The sequence below is a fragment of the Eriocheir sinensis genome, chromosome 15 (assembly GCF_024679095.1).
Source record: "Eriocheir sinensis breed Jianghai 21 chromosome 15, ASM2467909v1, whole genome shotgun sequence".
Taxonomy (NCBI): domain Eukaryota; kingdom Metazoa; phylum Arthropoda; class Malacostraca; order Decapoda; family Varunidae; genus Eriocheir; species Eriocheir sinensis.
The window spans coordinates 22,350,369-22,369,155 of NC_066523.1; the positions used below are offsets into that span (position 1 = coordinate 22,350,369).

General features: G+C 42.6%; 1 protein-coding gene across 6 annotated transcripts in view; it reads left to right on the plus strand.

Moving 5' to 3' along the window:
• LOC126999052 (mediator of RNA polymerase II transcription subunit 27-like) overlaps positions 1-18,787 on the plus strand; it is a 126,467-nt gene that overhangs the window by 51,339 nt on the left and 56,341 nt on the right. For all 6 annotated transcript variants that reach the window (XM_050861433.1, XM_050861434.1, XM_050861431.1 and 3 more), the window contains 2 exons: positions 1,217-1,338; positions 13,661-13,754. In XM_050861433.1, coding sequence (XP_050717390.1) covers positions 1,217-1,338; positions 13,661-13,754 — 216 coding nt within the window. The remainder of the gene's footprint in view (positions 1-1,216; positions 1,339-13,660; positions 13,755-18,787) is intronic.

The window sequence follows — 18,787 nt, forward strand, 5'->3', positions numbered from 1 at the left end:
CTCTCACTCAACTCCGCTTTCACGTCTTTTCTCCCGGCTCTTGTTCGGCCTGACCAGCCCGCTTCTCTTTCTGCTCTCTGTGGTATCTCGCTGCCGTCTCTGTCTGCTCTCTGTCTGCTCTCTCTGTCTGCTCTCTCTCGCGTCTCCCAAGTTTCTGCCGCTCTCCCCTCTTCCGTCTTCCTCCTCGCTTACTCATCAGCTCCTCCCCTCCATCACGTGATCTTTAACCCCGCATTACTGACTCTCTCTCCCTTCCGGAACATTCTTTTACAATCAAACCCTACCTACCTAACCAACTAGTTATTGGTTTCTTGGGGGGTTCGAGGCTTTGAGATGAGGGATTTCAGTAAATCTTGTTCATATATTCTCTCATTCGCTCGCCGTGTTATCTTCTCATAACCTTTTACGCACCCATTCACTCCCTCACTCATTCACTCTTTCACTCATTCACGCTCCCACTCGCTCCCACTTACTCACTCTCACTCACTGACTTCCTCACATTTTCTCGTTCATTCACGCACTCGCTTACACTTACTGTTACTCACTGACTTACTCACATTTTCTCGTTCATTCACGCACTCGCTTACACATACTCACTCTGTCACTCACTGACTTACTCACATTTTCTCGTTCATTCATGCCCTCGCTTACACTTACTCTGTTACTCACTGACTTGCATACCCTCTCGCTCACTCAAATTCAGACCGTTACATCAGGTTAGTCTGATAATAATTTATACTGTGCAGGAAATGACCTTGTGTTTCATTCTTAAATTACTTTTTGCTTATTTTAACTAATTTACTTTTGAATGTAAAGAATAAAAACAAAAGGCAAAAAAAGCAACCTAAAAAATAAATAAATAAAATATTATTCCAAGCCCTGTTTATATCAAAGCAGCAACTAGAACACAAGCACGTGAGACCAGGAAATTCCACTCAAAACTAAAAGAAAACTTTTTTAGGGGGTGAAATCTTAACCAGTTTTAAAATATTAATGCACATGTATGTAGGCCTCATATAACAATATGATGTAAAACTACATTTTGATGTAAAATTTCATATGTCAAGTATAAACTCAAATTTAAACAAAATGTTTTTTTTTCGGGGGGGGAGGGGGGGGAAGTAGTGTTATTTTTTATTATTTGTCTTTTCTTTATGGGGGGCAGGTTCTTTTTAGGTCAATCCTGATTTATGTTAACATTTTTCAAACTCGCCAGGTTCACAGTTACTCTGCAACACTTCATAGTGTCCTGTCAGCGAATAACCTGAAGAGGTCATCTGTATCTCTATCAGCCAAGAGGAGACGTCCTATTCAACTGAACCACAATGTACCTCACCAGTAAGATCATATATCAGTTTGTTTAACAGTATTTTCTCCTTCTCCTTATGTCTGTTTTAATATGTGTGTATGCTGCCTTAATTTGTGTACAATGGCATTTGATTTTAGTAGAAATAATTTTTTAAAGTTCTTACCTAATTTTTAAGTACTTCGAAAATTTTAGAATTTTAACTTATGAAGACAGAGACAGCTAGGACATGGTATGCATGGTATGAATAAGCACTTCAGCAGTGGTGGGCATGGTTCCGCTAATCCGCTAACTGCTAATTAGCGAAGCTAACTTTTTCATTAGCTGATTAGCGTTTTCGCTAACTTTGGAAACAGTTAGCAGACCAATTAGCTTTCGCTAATTGTAGTTCCTCCTCTGCTTACTTTAAGTCCACTAAAAATTCATACAGGTTTGTTCTTGTCCGTTGTGGGCAGACACAGCACCAGTTGAGCCACATGGCGCAATAATTCCAGGGCTTCCACTTTTGGGTAAATTACACCTTAAAGTAGGCTAAATGGACAGTTATTAGGGAAACTTTTTGGTATTTAAGGGTAGCTAATGCATCTTCCATTTCCAACTCTTTGAACTCGGGATTTAATAACAAGAATTTGATATTTTCCACCTGACAAGAAATAAACTTAAAATAATAAAAATAAAAGTGTCAGTTATGGAAATAAGTAAAAAATGCATAAATTTGCAGGAAATCTTGGGTAAAATATACGGATTTAGGATAAGCTGGAGGCTTCTTTCTCTTCTTGTTGTTGCTTGATGGGCTCTTTGTTCAGTTCATGTGTGACGTCACTGTGTAGTCGCGTTCATTATTGTTGCCTTGTTTATCGTTATCGACGTCATGGAAGGTGACCCGAATGAGGATGTTTTTGTTCTGCCTGAGGATGCTGACCCTGTTAAGGAGCCTGCAGCAGCTGTGGGTAAGGGGAAGGACGATCAAGCTGATGACCAGGAGTCCCAGAAGTTCCAAAACCCGTGTCCCCACCTGGAGAAGTACATTGTCCTTATAGCTTTGGGGAGGCGGTGGCTGAGTGGTTAGCGTGACGGCCCTGTGTTCAGGAGCTCCAGGAGGGACGTGTGATCGAATCCTGGCCGCCGCACAGCTGAGTTTTTTCAGTCACCGCCGAGTGGCCGAAGACTACCCACATGCTGCCCTGAAGACCACCCATCACCCCGGGCTCTAGATAACCTCTCCAAAAAGAGGCTCAAAGATGAGTTCCAGGGGGCAGCATGAGCCAACTCAAGATGGCGCCACTATAAACACTCGCCTGCACCAGAATGGGTTGGCAAACCATCAGGCCCCTCAGGGAACAAGTCTACCGGCGCAATTGGCCGCAACATAAAAAAATATATATACAGTACCCTCTCAAGTTTCACAGTATCCGAGTTTCGCGATTCACGAGTTTCACAGTTAGTCCTAAATTCTTACCATCCCGACTTTTGTGCATTATCACCTCGAGTTTCGCACTGCTTTGACACATCTGGGTCACGTCTACTTACCATCAGCGTCAGGCACGCTACCTTTCAAGGTAGTATCACACTGGACGTTTTCCTCTAAACATTGTGGCCATGGCAAAAGAAAGCAAGAGAGAGAGAGAGAGAGAGAGAGAGAGAGAGAGAGAGAGAGAGAGAGAGAGAGAGAGAGAGAGAAAATGGGAAAAGAGAACAGGTCATTTTGAAGCCACAGTTGAAGGCAGCTGCCTTACGGTTGGCTGACAGTTCTGAAAACTTGCTTGTGATTCGCTGGGAGTCCGATGACGTCATCGCCGATCCTCACCCTATCAGCGGCTTCACTGCCTTAAGGCGGTGTCACAATGGCCGTTTTCGTCCAACCGTTGGGGCTACGAGCAACTCCCATATGCTAAACTGGGAGCGAATTCACGGTTATCCATAAGCTGGTGTCACACAGAGCGTCTTTCTTCCCACCGAGTTGGCGCCAGCTAGGGCAACTGGCAAATCCAACTTTTCCGGGTATGCGTCACACACGGCCAAGGTCAGTTGCCCGTATCCACATCCACAATGTAAACAAAGCACTTGCCCTGAATCAACACGGCGTCATCTGCTAAAGTAAGGGCTGTCGCGGCTTGTGCTGCCATTACCCAAGTGTGTGTGCGGCCAACCCACCCATCTTGACTCAACCACATAAACACATGGATCGAATGACAACACACACACACACACACACACACACCAGACTCATTAGGAACCATTGCAGATGTTTCTGACAAACAGAAACGATTTAACCATTTCTTGGGTGTGTTAGAACGTATTTGGTGAGTGTCTCACATGAACCAAACCTAGCTCTTGGCAGGAAGAGAGCAGTCGTCTTTAACACTGCTCTCTTCTTGCCATTGGGTATGTTTGGTTTGGCGAAGCCATTTTTGTTTGTGAGAAACATCTGCCATGGTTCATGATGAGTCTGGTGCGTGCGTGCGTGTGTGTGTGTGTGTGTCTTTGTTGTTACTCGATCCACGTGTTCATGTGGTCGGAGTCTAGATGGGTCATTTGGCCGCTCACGCGCAGTGGTGACAATGAGAGCTGGCACGGAGGAACCACAGACACACCACACCCACAACTGTTTCTTCCTTCCATTTAACTGCAGCAACAAGTCCATAACTTGGGTAATGACAGCACAAGCCGTGAGAGCCCTTACTTTAGCAGTCGGTGCCATGTCGATACAGGGCAAGTGCTTTGTTTACATTGTGGATGTGGATACGGGCAACCGACCTTAGCCGTGTGTGATGCACACCCGGGAAAGTTGGATTTGCCAGCTGCCCTAGCTGGCACCAATGCGGTGGGAAGAAAAGGGCTCAGTGTGACACCAGGTTATGGACAACCGACAACTCGCTCCCGGTTGGGCGCACGGGCGTTGCCAGTAGCCACAACGGTTAGAGGAAAACGGCCAGTGTGACACTGCCTTAAGGCAGCGAGGCCGCTGACCGGGTGATGACGTCATCGGACTCCCAGCGAATCACAAGCGTGTTTTCAGTGAGCTCAGCCAATCGTAAGGTTTCATCTGTGGTTTTAAAACGACCCATCCTCTCCTCCTGTTTTCTTCCTTTTTCCAAGGTACATATTTTGATATAACAAGGGAGTAAAGGAGGAAAAAAAGTGAGCTCCAGGGGGCAGCATGAGCCAATTATAATGGCGCCACTATAAACAGTTGCCTGCGCCATGACGGACTGGTGGACGACCATCAGGCCCAGATGGATAGTCTACCGGCGCCATAGCCCACGTGTAAAAAAAAAAAAAAAAAAAAAAAAAAAAATCTCCACAGGTCGGAACAGATAAGCGCTTTTTCAGTGTTTTCAATACCTCGAGTTTCGCGATCCTCGAGTTTAGCGCTATACCTTCAGAATGAAGCGAGCGCAAAACTCGAAAGGGCACTGTATACCGTATTTTGCGGCATACAATGCGCAACCCAAACTTTAAGACAACAATTTTGTACTGCTTGAATTGACAAGTGTCCTTGAGTAAAGCAATGAAAATGGTGGCTGGGCTGGTGTTGTGAGAAATACATCCCCATATATACTGATGATTCACATCTTCTGATATCATAATAAGCATATTATTCCCACCATCACTCATAGGTTATGACAGACAACTAGGCAAGACACAATTCACACGGTTCTGGTGACACGCGGCATGCAGCTGTTTGTTGTATGGGTGTGGTTGTGTGGTTTTCAAAGAATGCAAATGGCGGCCGGGCTGGTGTTGCGAGAAATATCTCCTCGTACATACTGATGATGTACAGCTTCTGAGATCATAATTACCATATTATTCTCACAATCACCACACTACATTCACACAACACACACACCTTTTCCCAAAATTCATAATTCAAAATGGCAAAAAATTACAGAGCCTCGGAGTCCCTGCCTGGGGGGGGGGGGGACCATAAATTCCCCCAGGGAGGACTCCCCTTCTGGCTGCCAACTTGAGAGGTGTCCTGATGACTCCTCGAACCTCCTCCTTATCAATTTCTGCAACATTCGTGGTCTTCGTTCTAATTTTCATTCTGTGGAACACCATCTCTCCTCCTCTAAACCGCACCTTCTCTTCCTCACCGAAACACAGGTTTCTGAGGCTACTGACAGCAACCTCTACTCTGTTCTCTCCTACTATCTCTATCCTAAATTTCAATCCAAAGCTGGATGTTGCGCCTACATGCGCAATGACATCACTTGCTCTTGTGCCCACGACCTTGACTCTTCTGAATTTTCCACCATCTGGCTAAGACTTCATTGTCATTCTGTTACTAAATACATCTGTGCTGTTTATCTCTCACCTAGCTCTACTAACTATGTAAAATTCTTTGACTATTTGAACTCTAAAGTAGAGCACATCTTGACTCACTCTCCCTTCGCTGAAATCTCCATCCTAGGAGATTTCAATGTTCACCACCAGCTTTGGCTTTCATCCTCTTTCACTGACCATCCTGGTGAACAAGCCTACAACTTTGCTCTCCTCAACGATCTAGAGCAGTTGGTTCAGCACCCTACATGTATTCCCGACCGTCTTGGAGACCGGCCCAACATTCTAGACCTCTTCCTTACCTCTAATCCTTCTGCTTACTCTGTCAAACTGTTCTCTCCATTGGGCTCCTCCGATCATAACCTTATTTCTGTATCCTGTCCTATCGCTCCTGTACATCCTCTGGACCCACCGAAGAGGCGATGCTTCTGGCATTTTGCTTCAGCTCGGTGGGACGACCTGAGGATATACTTTTCCGATTTCCCGTGGAATGATTACTGCTTCCAGGAGAGAGACCCCTCTGTGTGTGCCCAGCGCATCACAGAGGTGATTGTCTCTGGAATGGAGGCATACATTCCACGTTCTTTCTCTACTCCTCATGCTAAAAAGCCTTGGTTTAATCATGCTTGTTCTCGTGCTATTAAAGATAGAAAGGCAGCTCACAAAAGGTTCCAGAGCCTTCGAACACCCGCTAACTTTGATCTATACATTTCAACCCGGAATCGTGCCAAATCTATTCTCCGACTTACCAAAACTTCTTTTATCAATAGAAAATGTCAATATCTTGCTTCTTCTAATTCTTCCTGTGACTTCTGGCATCTAGCCAAAAATATCTCCTCCAATTCCACTTCTTCCTCTTTCCCTCCTCTCCTTAACCCTGACGGCAGCACTGCCGTCTCATCTGTCTCTAAGGCTGAACTCTTCACTCAAACTTTCTGTAAGAACTCCACCTTGGACGATTCTGGGCATATTCCTCCTACTCATCCCCCCTCTGACTCCTTTATGCCTGTTATTAAGATTCTTCCAAATGAAGTTTTCTATGCCCTCTCTGGCCTCAACTCTCAGAAGGCTGATGGACCTGATGGAGTGCCTCCTTTTGCCCTTAAAAACTGTGCTTCCGTCCTGACACCCTGCCTGGTCAAACTCTTTCGTCTCTGCCTATCAACATCTACCTTTCCTTCCTGCTGGAAGTATGCCTTCATACAGCCTGTGCCTAAGAAGGGTGACCGTTCCAATCCCTCAAACTACCACCCTATAGCTTTACTTTCCTGTCTATCTAAAGCTTTTGAATCAATCCTTAACCGGAAGATTCAAAAGCACCTTTCCACTTCTAACCTTCTATCTGATTGCCAGTATGGGTTCCGCAAGGGGCGTTCTACTGGTGATATCCTTGCCTTCCTAACTGACCCTTGGTCATCCTCTCTTAGCCGTTTCGGTGAAACCTTTGTTATTGCGCTGGACATATCAGAAGCTTTTGATAGGGTCTGGCACAAATCTTTGCTTTCCAAACTACCCTCCTACGGTTTCTATCCTTCTCTCTGTACCTTTATCTCCAGTTTCCTTTCTGACCGTTCTATTTCTGCTGTGGTGGACGGTCACTGTTCTTCCCCTAAACCTATTAACAGTGGTGTCCCACAGGGTTCTGTCCTATCTCCCACTCTCTTTCTGTTGTTCATTGATGATCTTCTTTCCAAAACGAACTGTCCTATCCATTCCTACGCCGATGACTCCACTCTGCATTACTCAACTTCTTTTAATAGAAGACCCCACTCTACAGGAACTTAACGATTCAAGGCTGGAGGCAACAGAACGCTTAGCCTCAGACCTTACTATTATTTCTGATTGGGGCAAGAAGAACCTGGTGTCCTTCAATGCCTCAAAAACACAGTTTCTCCACCTATCCACTCGACACAATCCTCCAAACAACTATCCCCTATTCTTTGACAACACCCAGCTATCACCTTCCTCAACACTAAACATCATCAGTCTATCCTTAACTCAAAATCTCAACTGGAAACTTCATATCTCATCTCTTACTAAATCAGCTTCCTCGAGGCTGGGCGTTCTGTACCGTCTCCGCCAGTTCTTCTCCCCTGCACAGTTGCTATCCATTTACAGGAGCCTTGTCCGCCCTCGTATGGAGTATGCATCTCATGTGTGGGGAGGCTCCACTCACACAGCTCTCCTTGACAGAGTGGAGTCAAAGGCTCTTCGTCTCATCAGCTCTCCTCCTCACACTGATAGTCTTCTACCTCTCAAATTCCGCAGCCATGTTGCCTCTCTTTCTATCTTCTATCGATATTTCCACGCTGACTGCTCTTCTGAACTTGCTAACTGCATGCCTCCCCCCCTCCCACGGCCCCACTGCACACGACTTTCTACTCATGCTCATCCCTATACTGTCCAAACCCCTTATGCAAGAGTCAACCAGCATCTTCACTCTTTCATCCCTCACGCTGGTAAACTCTGGAACAATCTTCCTACATCTGTATTTCCTCCTGCCTACGACTTGAACTTTTTCAAGAGGAGGGTATCAGGACACCTCTCCTCCCGAAATTGACCTCTCTTTTTGGACACTCCTTTGACCTCTATTCAGGAGCAGTAAGTAGCAGGCTTTTTTTATATTTTTCTTTACACCCTTGAACTGTCTCCATAGCTGTAAAAAAAAAAAAAAAAAAAAGTCTAAAGTCCAAACAAGAATTATAGTGTCATTTATTGGGATCGCGTCGCGACAACGAAACGTCATAGAAAGTGTTTATAAGAATGTGGGAAAGGTCAATAGGAGTGTGGGAAAGATTTATAAGAGTGTGGGGACAGTTTATAAAGCCTTAAAATATATAAAAATAATAAAAAAAGAAATATAAGGTCGCTACTGCACAGATTTTCGCCTATTGCGGGGGGTTCTGGAACCTAACCGCCGTGATAGACGAGGGATTACTGTATTCTAGTTTAAGTAAAAATTTTGCAATTAAACTTTGTACCATTCCTATATGTGTTTCCAAGCCGGCAAAGTTTGTCTGGAATTCCGGTCATCTATAGCAGTGATAGTCAACCTGGGTGCATGGTGCAATGATTTTTGGTACATTACAAGGCTAGTGTGTACAAGAATGCACACTACGAAAAGGTGTTTTAGGAAGAAAATTGTAAGTGTAATGTAAGAAATTAATTTAAATTGAGATTATAGTATTAAAAATATGTGTATTATATTAGTATATTACACTCAGTATTAACTATAGTTACTATACACAGTATAACCATTCCCCCAGATAAAGTGTGGGGAAAAGTATGAGGAACTTTTATTTATATATTTTCGGTCTTAAAATAAAAACAATGTGATTTTTTTTTTTTTTTTACATGAATTTTTCAAGAGCTCCCGGAAGGGTGCATGATCTTAGAAAAGGTTGAAGAACACTGATCTATAGTAACCACGTTAGTCCGACAACGATAGTAATCTAGGGTTAATATGTCCTTGCCACAAGGCATTGGCCCTTCAGATTGGAAAATGACTGATGTGACACCGATTTTTAAGAAAGGAGACAAAAAAGTACCAGGTAAGTACAGGCCTACCAGGGGAGGAGAGGCGGTGGCTGAGTGTTCAGGAGCTTCAGGAGGGATGCAGGTTCGAATCCTGGCTGCTGCACAGCTGGGATTTTTCAATCCCTGCCGAGTGGCCTAAGACTACCCACATGCTGTCCTGAAGACCACCCATCAACCCAGACACTAGATTACCTCTTCAAAGAGAGGCTCAAAGATGAGCTCCAGGGGGCAGCATGAGCCAAAACAAGATGGTACCACTGTAAACATTCGCCTGCGCCAGAACAGACTGGGCCGACCATCAGGCCCCACCAGGGAAAAAGCTTAATGGCGCAATAGGCCACAACAAGAAAAGAAAGTAGGGCCTATTAGTCTATCTTAAGTAGGTGGTAAGCTACTCAAGAGCATAATTTAACCAAATTGTGGGTTACTTTGAAAGCCATTCATTAATTATGGATTCACAGCATGGTTTTCATAACAAGAGATCCTGCTTATCGAACCAACTGACCATTTATAACAACCTTTTCTCAGTTTATGACACGACCAAATCACTGGATGTAGTATATCTTGATTTACATAAAACTTTTGATAAAGCTCCACACTATAAATTTCTTTATAAAATCTAGCAATTACATATTGAAGGTAAAGTACACCAATGGATTGCTAATTGGTTGAGCAACAGACAGCAAAGAGTGGTGATTGATGGGTACCTGTCAATAGTAGTGTCCCTCAGGTCTCAGTTCTTGGCGTAGTGCTGTTTATGTACGTCAATGACGTTGACATTGAACTCAATAATCTCATTAGTAAATTTGATGACGACACAAAGATTGGCCATTGAGTCCTCTTAGACGAAGACATATAAAGCCACCAAGAAGATCTGCATAAAATTTCAGCTTGGTCTGGTAGATGCGAGATGCCATTTAATTTACATAAGTCCCATGTTCTTCAAATAGGAACAAAAAAAAAGAGGTTTGATCATGAAATGTGTGGCATGAAACTCAAAAGCGTTCACTGTGTCAAGGACCTGGGTGTCAAAATCGTGTCAAACCTCAAATTCTCAGAGCAATGCATCAACACAGCAAATAAAGGAAACAGAATACTTGGCTTCATTAAAAGAAACTTATCGTTAAAGAATAAAAATATAATACTTCCATTGTACAATAGTTAAGTCCTACCCCACTTAGAAGATGTGGTTCAGTTTTGGTCTCCTCACATGCAAAGGAAATTGCTAAATTAGAGTGTGTTCAATGTAGGGCGATAAAAATGATCTTGTACAACAAACCTTACGACGAAAGGCTCTCATTTCAATCTTTTCTATCCTGAGAAACGTCGCTTCCAAGAAAAAAATTATATGCTTGAAAATACTCAATAGTTTTACGAATGTGGACAAATCCAAATTGTTTATGATCAATGACACATTTTGAATGAGAAATAATGGCACATAACTAAAGTGTAAAGAAATGAATTCAGACTGCACCAAATTTTTCTTCACCAATGCTGTAGTTCGAGAATGGAAGAAGCTCCCACCTTTAGTGGTCCAGTGCAACATGACTGATTTATAAAAAAAGGGGCTTGACCGACACATCCTTCAGCTTCATATTTACTAAAGTAGAAATGCAAAGTCTTGGTGGCATTTGCTTTAATAAAATTTCACTTTTTTTTATGTGCTGCCTGTAGTGCCAGTAGGCTTTCTTAGGGGGCCTCTTGGACGGTCCCAGCCCGTCAGTGGAACAGGGTAATTTTATTCACAGGGATGTATGACTCTCGCTTGGCCCCTGCTGCCCCCGATGCTTCTCTTGACCGAAGTTGCTGAGGTTAAGGTTGATTGAAGATCTGGACAGCATGCGGGTAATCTTCTGCCACCTGGCAATGACTTGGAAAATCAGCTTGTTTCAGTGGGGCTCAAACCTAATCCACGCTAGGTCCTTTGGCTCACCACACCCGCACACTAACCACTCGACCGCTGCCTACCCAAGGTTTAAGGACAGACCACCTAGTCTGCCCTAAGGAGTGCCAGAAAAGAGATTTACATAGATTTACATAGAAAATCAGACCACACAGACCCCATGGTCCAGACTAGGTGGTCTGTCCTTAAACCTAAGTGATTTTGCATTAATCAGATGGCTCCAAAACATTGCTTTTCTACTCTAGTTAATATTAAGTTCAGGGAAGTGACAGTCGAGCTCGTTTTTAAAGGAGTCAATCGTGTTACACTGGACCACTGATGCCGGGAGCTTATTCCATTCTCGCACTACAATGTTGGTGAAGAAAAATGTGGTGCAGTCTGAATTTACTTGTCTACATTTGAGTTTTGTGCCATTGTTCCTCGTTCGCAAAGTGTCATCGATCATAAACAATTTTGTTCTGTCTACATTCGTGAAACCATTAAGTATTTTAAAACATTCGATCAGTTTTCCTCAGAGGCGACGTTTCTCAAGAGAGAACATGTTAAGGGTGGAAAGCCTTTCTTCGTAGGATTTGTTGCGCAAGGAAGGGATCATTTTTGTTGCTCAACGCTGAACACCTAGTTTTGCAATGTCCTTTGCATGGTGGGGAGACCAAAACTGTACCGCATATTCCAAGTGGGGTCTGACTAAACTATTGTAGAGCGGAAGTATTACATCTTTATGCTTGAATAAAAAGTTTCTTTTAATGAAGCCCAACATTCTGTTCGCTTTATTTGCTTCATCGATGCATTGATGTGAGAATTTGAGGTTTGACGCGATTTTAATCCCCAGGTCCTTAACGCATTGAACACTTGTGAGTTTAACGCCGCATATTTCATAATCGAACTTCTTATTTTTTGCTCCAACTTGAAGGACCTGGCACTTGTCTACATTAAAGGGCATCTCCCATTTATCCAACCAAGCTGAAATTTTGTGCAAATTCTCTTGGAGGCTTTGCCTGTCTTCGTCAGTGAGAATTGAGTTACCAATCTTTGTGTCGTCTGCAAATTTACTAATGTGATTATTGAGTCCAACATCCACGTCGTTGATGTAAATAATGAAGAGCACTGGGCCAAGAACCGAGCCCTGAGGGACGCCACTAGTGACCGGCACCCACTCTGAGTTAAATCCGTCAATCACAACTCTTTGTTGTCTGTTGCTCAACCAATTCGTGATCCATTCGTTTACTTGACCGTCAATGCCTATTTGCTTTAATTTATAAAGTAATTTATGATGTGGGACTTTATCAAACGCTTTCTGGAAATCAAGATAGACTACGTCCAATGATTTGGTTACGTCATTAATTGAGAAGAGATCGTTATAAAAGGTCAGTAGGTTTGACAGGCAGGATCTTTTGTTACGGAAGCCATGTTGTGAATCCCCAATTAATGAGTGGCTTTCGAGGTAACTCACAATTTTGTCTCTAATTATGCTCTCGAGTAGCTTACCTACAATTAAAGTTAGACTAATGGGTCGGTAGTTACCTGGTATTTTTTTATCTCCTTTCTTAAAAATCGGTGTCACGTTAGCCTTTTTCCAATCCGAAGGGACGATGCCTTGTGGCAAGGACATATTGAATACGGTAGTGAGGGAGGAGAGTATTTCGCTCTTTGTTTCTTTAAGCAACATAGGATATACTTTGTCGGGTCCGGGACTTTTATTTGTTTTAATTGAATGGAGAGATTTAAGGACTTCATCGGTTGTTATTTCAAAATTAGGCAATGCATGCGAGAGAGAGAGAGAGAGAGAGAGAGAGAGGTGGGGGGGGTTAGTGAATCAGTCGATTAGAGGAAGTGTGGTGTACCTAATTGCTTCCTAAATTAAACCAACTACACTCAACCCTCGATTTGCCGGACTAAAAGGGGGGAAGGCTTGTCCGGGAATGGAAAATGTCCGGGGGTCTACCCCCTTGCCGGACTTTACCCTATATATGTCCGGTAAAGACAACCCACCCCGACTACACCTAGCTGTCTATACTGTCCTGTAATATAATATATTACCTTCTACAACATGCACATATACAACATACATATACTATATACAGGTACTGTACTGTTTGGATCGTTGTGAAGTGTATCCGCAAACACGTAAGCACAACACTCTGTGTACAGTCGTACTGTGTATGGCTGCCATCTAGTGCCGATTTGCGAACTTTGTCTGGTAGTTTGAAATCGACTTGTCCCGGACTTTTTTTTTTTTTACACTCTTGTCCGGCAAATCCGAAATCCGGCAAATGGAGGTCCGGCAAATCGAGGGTTGAGTGTATTCCCATGATTTGTGAATATTTTGTGACAGTCTGGTTGCACCAGTGCCCCTCAGTGCTCATTGCTTCAATAAGTACATGTGTACATACTTGTAGGCAGGAGAAGCATCTCTTGAGTGTTTAGTGCCTGTGTAAACATGTAGGGTTGAATGAAATTACATGGGAAACTTTCAGAAAAGACCCCAAGTATCTGGAATTTTCACTTATCCAGCTCTACGGAATTTCCGCAGTTGCTAGTGTTTTCCTGTACTATTATATTAAGTATATAAATATTTCAGTTATCATATATTGCCTAATTCTAACATTTTCATGGTATTGATATTTCAGGCAGGTGGACATATTAATTCAAGGAATAAACCAAATGTTCCAAGATATGAACCTCACCTTGTCAAGGCCTTTTGGTAACAATGCTGTTGTTCAGGTACTGTACATCTTTGGGTTTGTTCATACCATTTTTTAAGTATAATAAAATTAAATCACTTCATATTAGAATATTAGGGTCAGAGTGAGACCATGCATGTAATAACTTTGCAGCTTACATCTGGAACCTTTGGCCATTTACTATCACAGATCAAGTTATTCATCTATATCAGTGGTTCTCAAACTTTTTTGTGAGCGACCCTATTTGGAACATTTCAATCCTTTGCGACCCAGAGTAAAGAGAAAGAAAATGTACAGTGATATATACAATTTATTTTGCAAAAAAATAAATAAGGCGTACAGCTTTTCATTCACAAAACTGAACTACTGGGATCCATCACACTGCTTTTCTCTTTCACAAAACTAAACTAACAGGATCCATGGCTCTGCTTTTCATTCACAAAACTAAACTAACAGGATCCATGGCACAGCTCTTCATTCACAAAACTAAACTGATAGGATCCATGGCACTGCTTTTCATTCACAAAACTAAACTGATAGGATCCATGGTACTGCTTTTCATTCACAAAACTAAACTGATAGGATCCATGGTACTGCTTTTCATTCACAAAACTAAACTGATAGGATCCATGGCTCTGCTTTTCATTCACAAAACTAAACTGATAGGATCCATGGCACTGCTTTTCATTCACAAAACTAAACTGATAGGATCCATGGCTCTGCTTTTCATTCACAAAACTAAACTGATAGGATCCATGGCTCTGCTTTTCATTCACAAAACTAAACTGATAGGATCCATGGCTCTGCTTTTCATTCACAAAACTAAACTGATAGGATCCATGGCACTGCTTTTCATTCACAAAACTAAATTAATAGAATCCATGGCACTGCTTTTCATTCACAAAACTAAATTAATAGAATCCATGGCACTGATTTTCATTCACAAAACTAAATTAATGGGATCCATGGCACTGATTTTCATTCACAAAACTAAATTAATGGGATCCATGGTGCTGCTTCTCATATACCAGTTTGTCAAATCATGGGATCACTGTGGTAAGGCTGCATCTCATTATCATGTTCGGGGTTAAGCTTGTTCCTTGACATAATTTTGATATGAGTCAAAGCCAAGAAACCGTGCTAGCAAAGGTATGTTGTTACAAATGGGAGCAACACTTTCACCGCCTCACCTCCTACAATAGACTTCTCTTTCTTTACCTGAATCCAGAATTCAGAAAGAGATACTTCCTTGAAGAGGTCCTTCAACAACTTTTCATTTTGAACCTCAATAAGTTGCTCTGGGAGTCCTGGAACATTTTCTGGCAGGTCTTCAACTTTTATGTTGAAAGGATTTCTCACCCATGACTGCGCTCAAAGGTGTTCATCTGGAATTCGCCTGTCAAACTCTGCCATCAGCTCAGTCAAGTGGGGTACAATAAAACTTTTGGCATCATCCTGAGATGTCTCCTCCCATGTCTCTAGAAATTCTGCCACAGTCGGAAAAGCTGGAAATTTCCCTCGCTTCACGTTGCTTAGGCACAGTTTTAGTTTGTATTTGAAGGAAGACATATTTTCTGCAACTCCAGTAATTGTCTGGTTCTGGCCTTGCATGCTGATATTTAGATCAGTGAGTACACCAAAAATGTCACCGAGATACCCCACTTATAGAAGCCACACCTTGTTCATCAATTTGTTCACTAAGCCGCATTTCTTTTCAGTCAGGAAAATTTCCAACTCATCCCGAAGATCTAGTAGTCGTTGTAGTACTTTTCCTCTTGAAAGCCATCTGATGTTTGAGTGGAAGAGGAGATGCTTGTGTTCTGCGTCGAAATCGGCACATAACTGCTCGATCAACCGATTATTCAGTGCACTAGCTTTGATGTAGTTGACAATTTGAACTGTTTCGTTCATCACTTCGTTCAGTCCAGGTGACAGGTGTCGACCAACCAGATTTTCATGATGTAGCAGACAGTGCACAATGTTAACCATGGGATTAACTTTTTTTGCACGTGCTGTGAAGCCTTTTCGTGCCCCAAGCATCGCTGGTGCTCTGTCTGAACAAATGCTGAAGCAGTCTGTCCATGAAAGTTCTTCCTCTTTCAAGAACTGGTCAACCATTTGAAAAATATCTTCTCCTGTAGTGGTTGTTGGCAGTGAACAAAAGAGAAACTCCTCTTCTAAATCTGCTGACCCCTCTTACTTAACATAAACTAACAGTTGGGTGTTATCACTTATGTCTGTTGACTCATCTAGCTGCCAGCTAAATGTTCCCTTGGCTTGATGCGATCTACCACTTGGTGTTTGATATCAAGTGATATGTCCACTATTCTCCTGCGTACAGCGTCATTTGACAACAGGTTAATTTCCAGTTTTCTTGCTTTGTCTTCTCCACACACCATTTTTACCATGTCAATGGCTGCAGGTTTGACGAGATCTTCTCCAACAGTGTGGGGTGCTCTCTTCTTTGAAATTCTCCATGCAACCTTATAAGATGCCATTGTGGCTTGCTTCAAAGTCACTACTGCTGGATTGTCAGGGGTCCCGAACCTTTGTCGTTTCAGAGCAGCTTCTTTCCTTTCAAAAAAAGCTCACTCTTGGAGAGCATGTTGAGGGTGCTTTGAAGTCAGATGTCTTTTCAACTTATTAGATTTCAGCGACTCATTTGACAGAACTTCGCAGCAGATAACACACTGAGGCTTGATGATTTCATGATCAACAATGCTTATGAATCCGAGGTCCAGGAAGGCATCTTTGTATGATCGTTTCGCCATTCTGGAAATAACAAAAACAGACTTTGTAATTTACAAATGAAATTAAAAAAGGAACCTATATAATGTGAATTTCTGATTTTTATACTTTTTATATGAAATGTCTCTTGTAGTCATGTCATGATTGGTTTATATGTGATGAAGTTGTAGAATGAACCAATAAGAAGGAAAGATTATTATTATTATTATTAGTTAAGTATAGTAAGTATATAAAGCAAGATATTATACACACAAACACACACACACACACACACACACACACACACACTCTACTCACACAAATGACTGCAAACAGCACAACCTCCCTCGCCTGTGGTCGGTGGAAAATAGACACCGCGCCCGAGCCTAGGCCCACCACTCGCCAGTCCAACATACGCGTTTGATACAGGAGTCATTCCTGTCAGAGACACCATTAGGTGGGGCCCAGGAGGAGGGAGGATGTAGGGGAGGATGAACAAACATTACATAAGTAATTTGTGGTTAAAAGAAGAACCGTGATTGAACAAAACACGCAGTATAAGTTGAACGATAAAAATATATTCAAATACAAATGTAACTTTTAAATCTCACAACCGCTTTTCATTCAGCACAGTCTGTAATTAGGCAGTTGCCAAACGCGCCACTCGAAATCCACCAGTCAACGTGCACCGCGTGACTGACGTCACACACACACACAACACTGCTGTAAACTGAAACTGAAATGAACTTCAGTAAAAGGAAAAAATCTAATATACATACATTACAACATTTAAGCCAAAAAATAACAATTGTTTAAAAAAAAAGTAATAAAGTTGAGATACCTTAGGAGAGGCAGAAAAGCACACATATCTGGGGAAAAACAGGAGTGGCATTAGTGGCAAGCACCTGGCTGCATAAAAATGATAAATGCAATTCAATTAAGTAACTGAAATACACTGAAAGTGTGAGAATTTTCCTGTGTCCCTGTGACCCATCAAAATTGATCTCGCGACCCAACTTTGGCCCATAGTTTGAGAACCACTGATCTATACAGAAGCCAAACTTATAGTCATCATATTCATCTCCCCATCTTCCTGCAAAAAGAATTTTCTACAGTAATGGCAGCATCTCAAAAAAAGCAAAAAGGCAAAAAAAGCCTGCAAAGTGCTGGTCCTGAAAAAAAAAAAAAAAAAACATTGGGAAAGTGTAATCTTAAATGCAGTCAATAGGGGTTGCTAAGGAGATTGAGCACATCCTTGTAAGTACTTGGAGGATCCTTGTAAGTACTCAATGGAGGAACCTTCAGAACTGCAGGGTTTCCTGGAATTCTGAGTTCTTTGCAACTGATCACAGGCTTGTTGCAACACTCAAGCTTCCTGTTAGGTCCAGAAGAATCTCAAGATGAAGTAATACTCTATTCCTCCTCAAAAGGCAGAAAGACCTGACTTGTGCTCGTGAATATGCAGTGACAGTCTTAAATTGGTTCAATGTGCCCAGCACCCTTTAGGACCTTGTAGAACTGTAGGATATCTTCAAATGTGAAACTCTTTGGGCTGAAAAGGAGTGCATTAGAGAGTGCCCAAGATTTAGGAGTGGCTTTGCCTTGGAGATGCTGGAGAATATTGAGGAGAGCCACACTACCAGGCTTACTGAAAATTGTGACCAACATAGGGCTCTGTCGTATAGAATTAGATCTCTCCTGAGGAGAGACAAGGAGAGGTGTGTCTGGAGTCTTGGTGAGGAAGTCAAGGACCATCTCAATGCTAATGACCTCTGTCTACCCTGGTTACTGAGCCCTGAAGAAGCTCCACTCTTGAGCCTCTCTCTTAGGTGAGCACTGTCCAAACAGCAGATGGCTGCCTCATGTTGGACATGGACAGGCAGACCTGGTAGAGGGCTTGTTGGGTTGAGTACTTTGAGCTGTTGTACATGGCAGACCCTCCAAGTGGGTAGCTTCCAGCTGCTGGCTTGCAGGTGGTGGATTCTGATCCACCCATGGACAAAAGCCTACCTTCTCTTGATGGGGTCAGAGAAGATGTAGTAAAATTGAGGGGTGGAAAGGCACCTGGTATCTATAACACAAGTGTGGAGCTGCTCAAAGCTGGAAGTGAGGCTGTGATCCTCAAGTTGCATGCCATCTTGACTGTTGTATGGCAATCTGATACCATTCCTCCTGACTGGAAGAGGGGGCTGGTCGTCCCTATCTGGAAAGGGAAAGGGTACCGTCAGGACTTCAACAGTTACTGTGGTAATACACTGCTTGGTGTGCCTGGCTAGATGCTTGCCTATCTATTTCTGAGGTGGATTTGCAACCGACTGCTAAAACTGCAGAGACCTCAGCAATCCA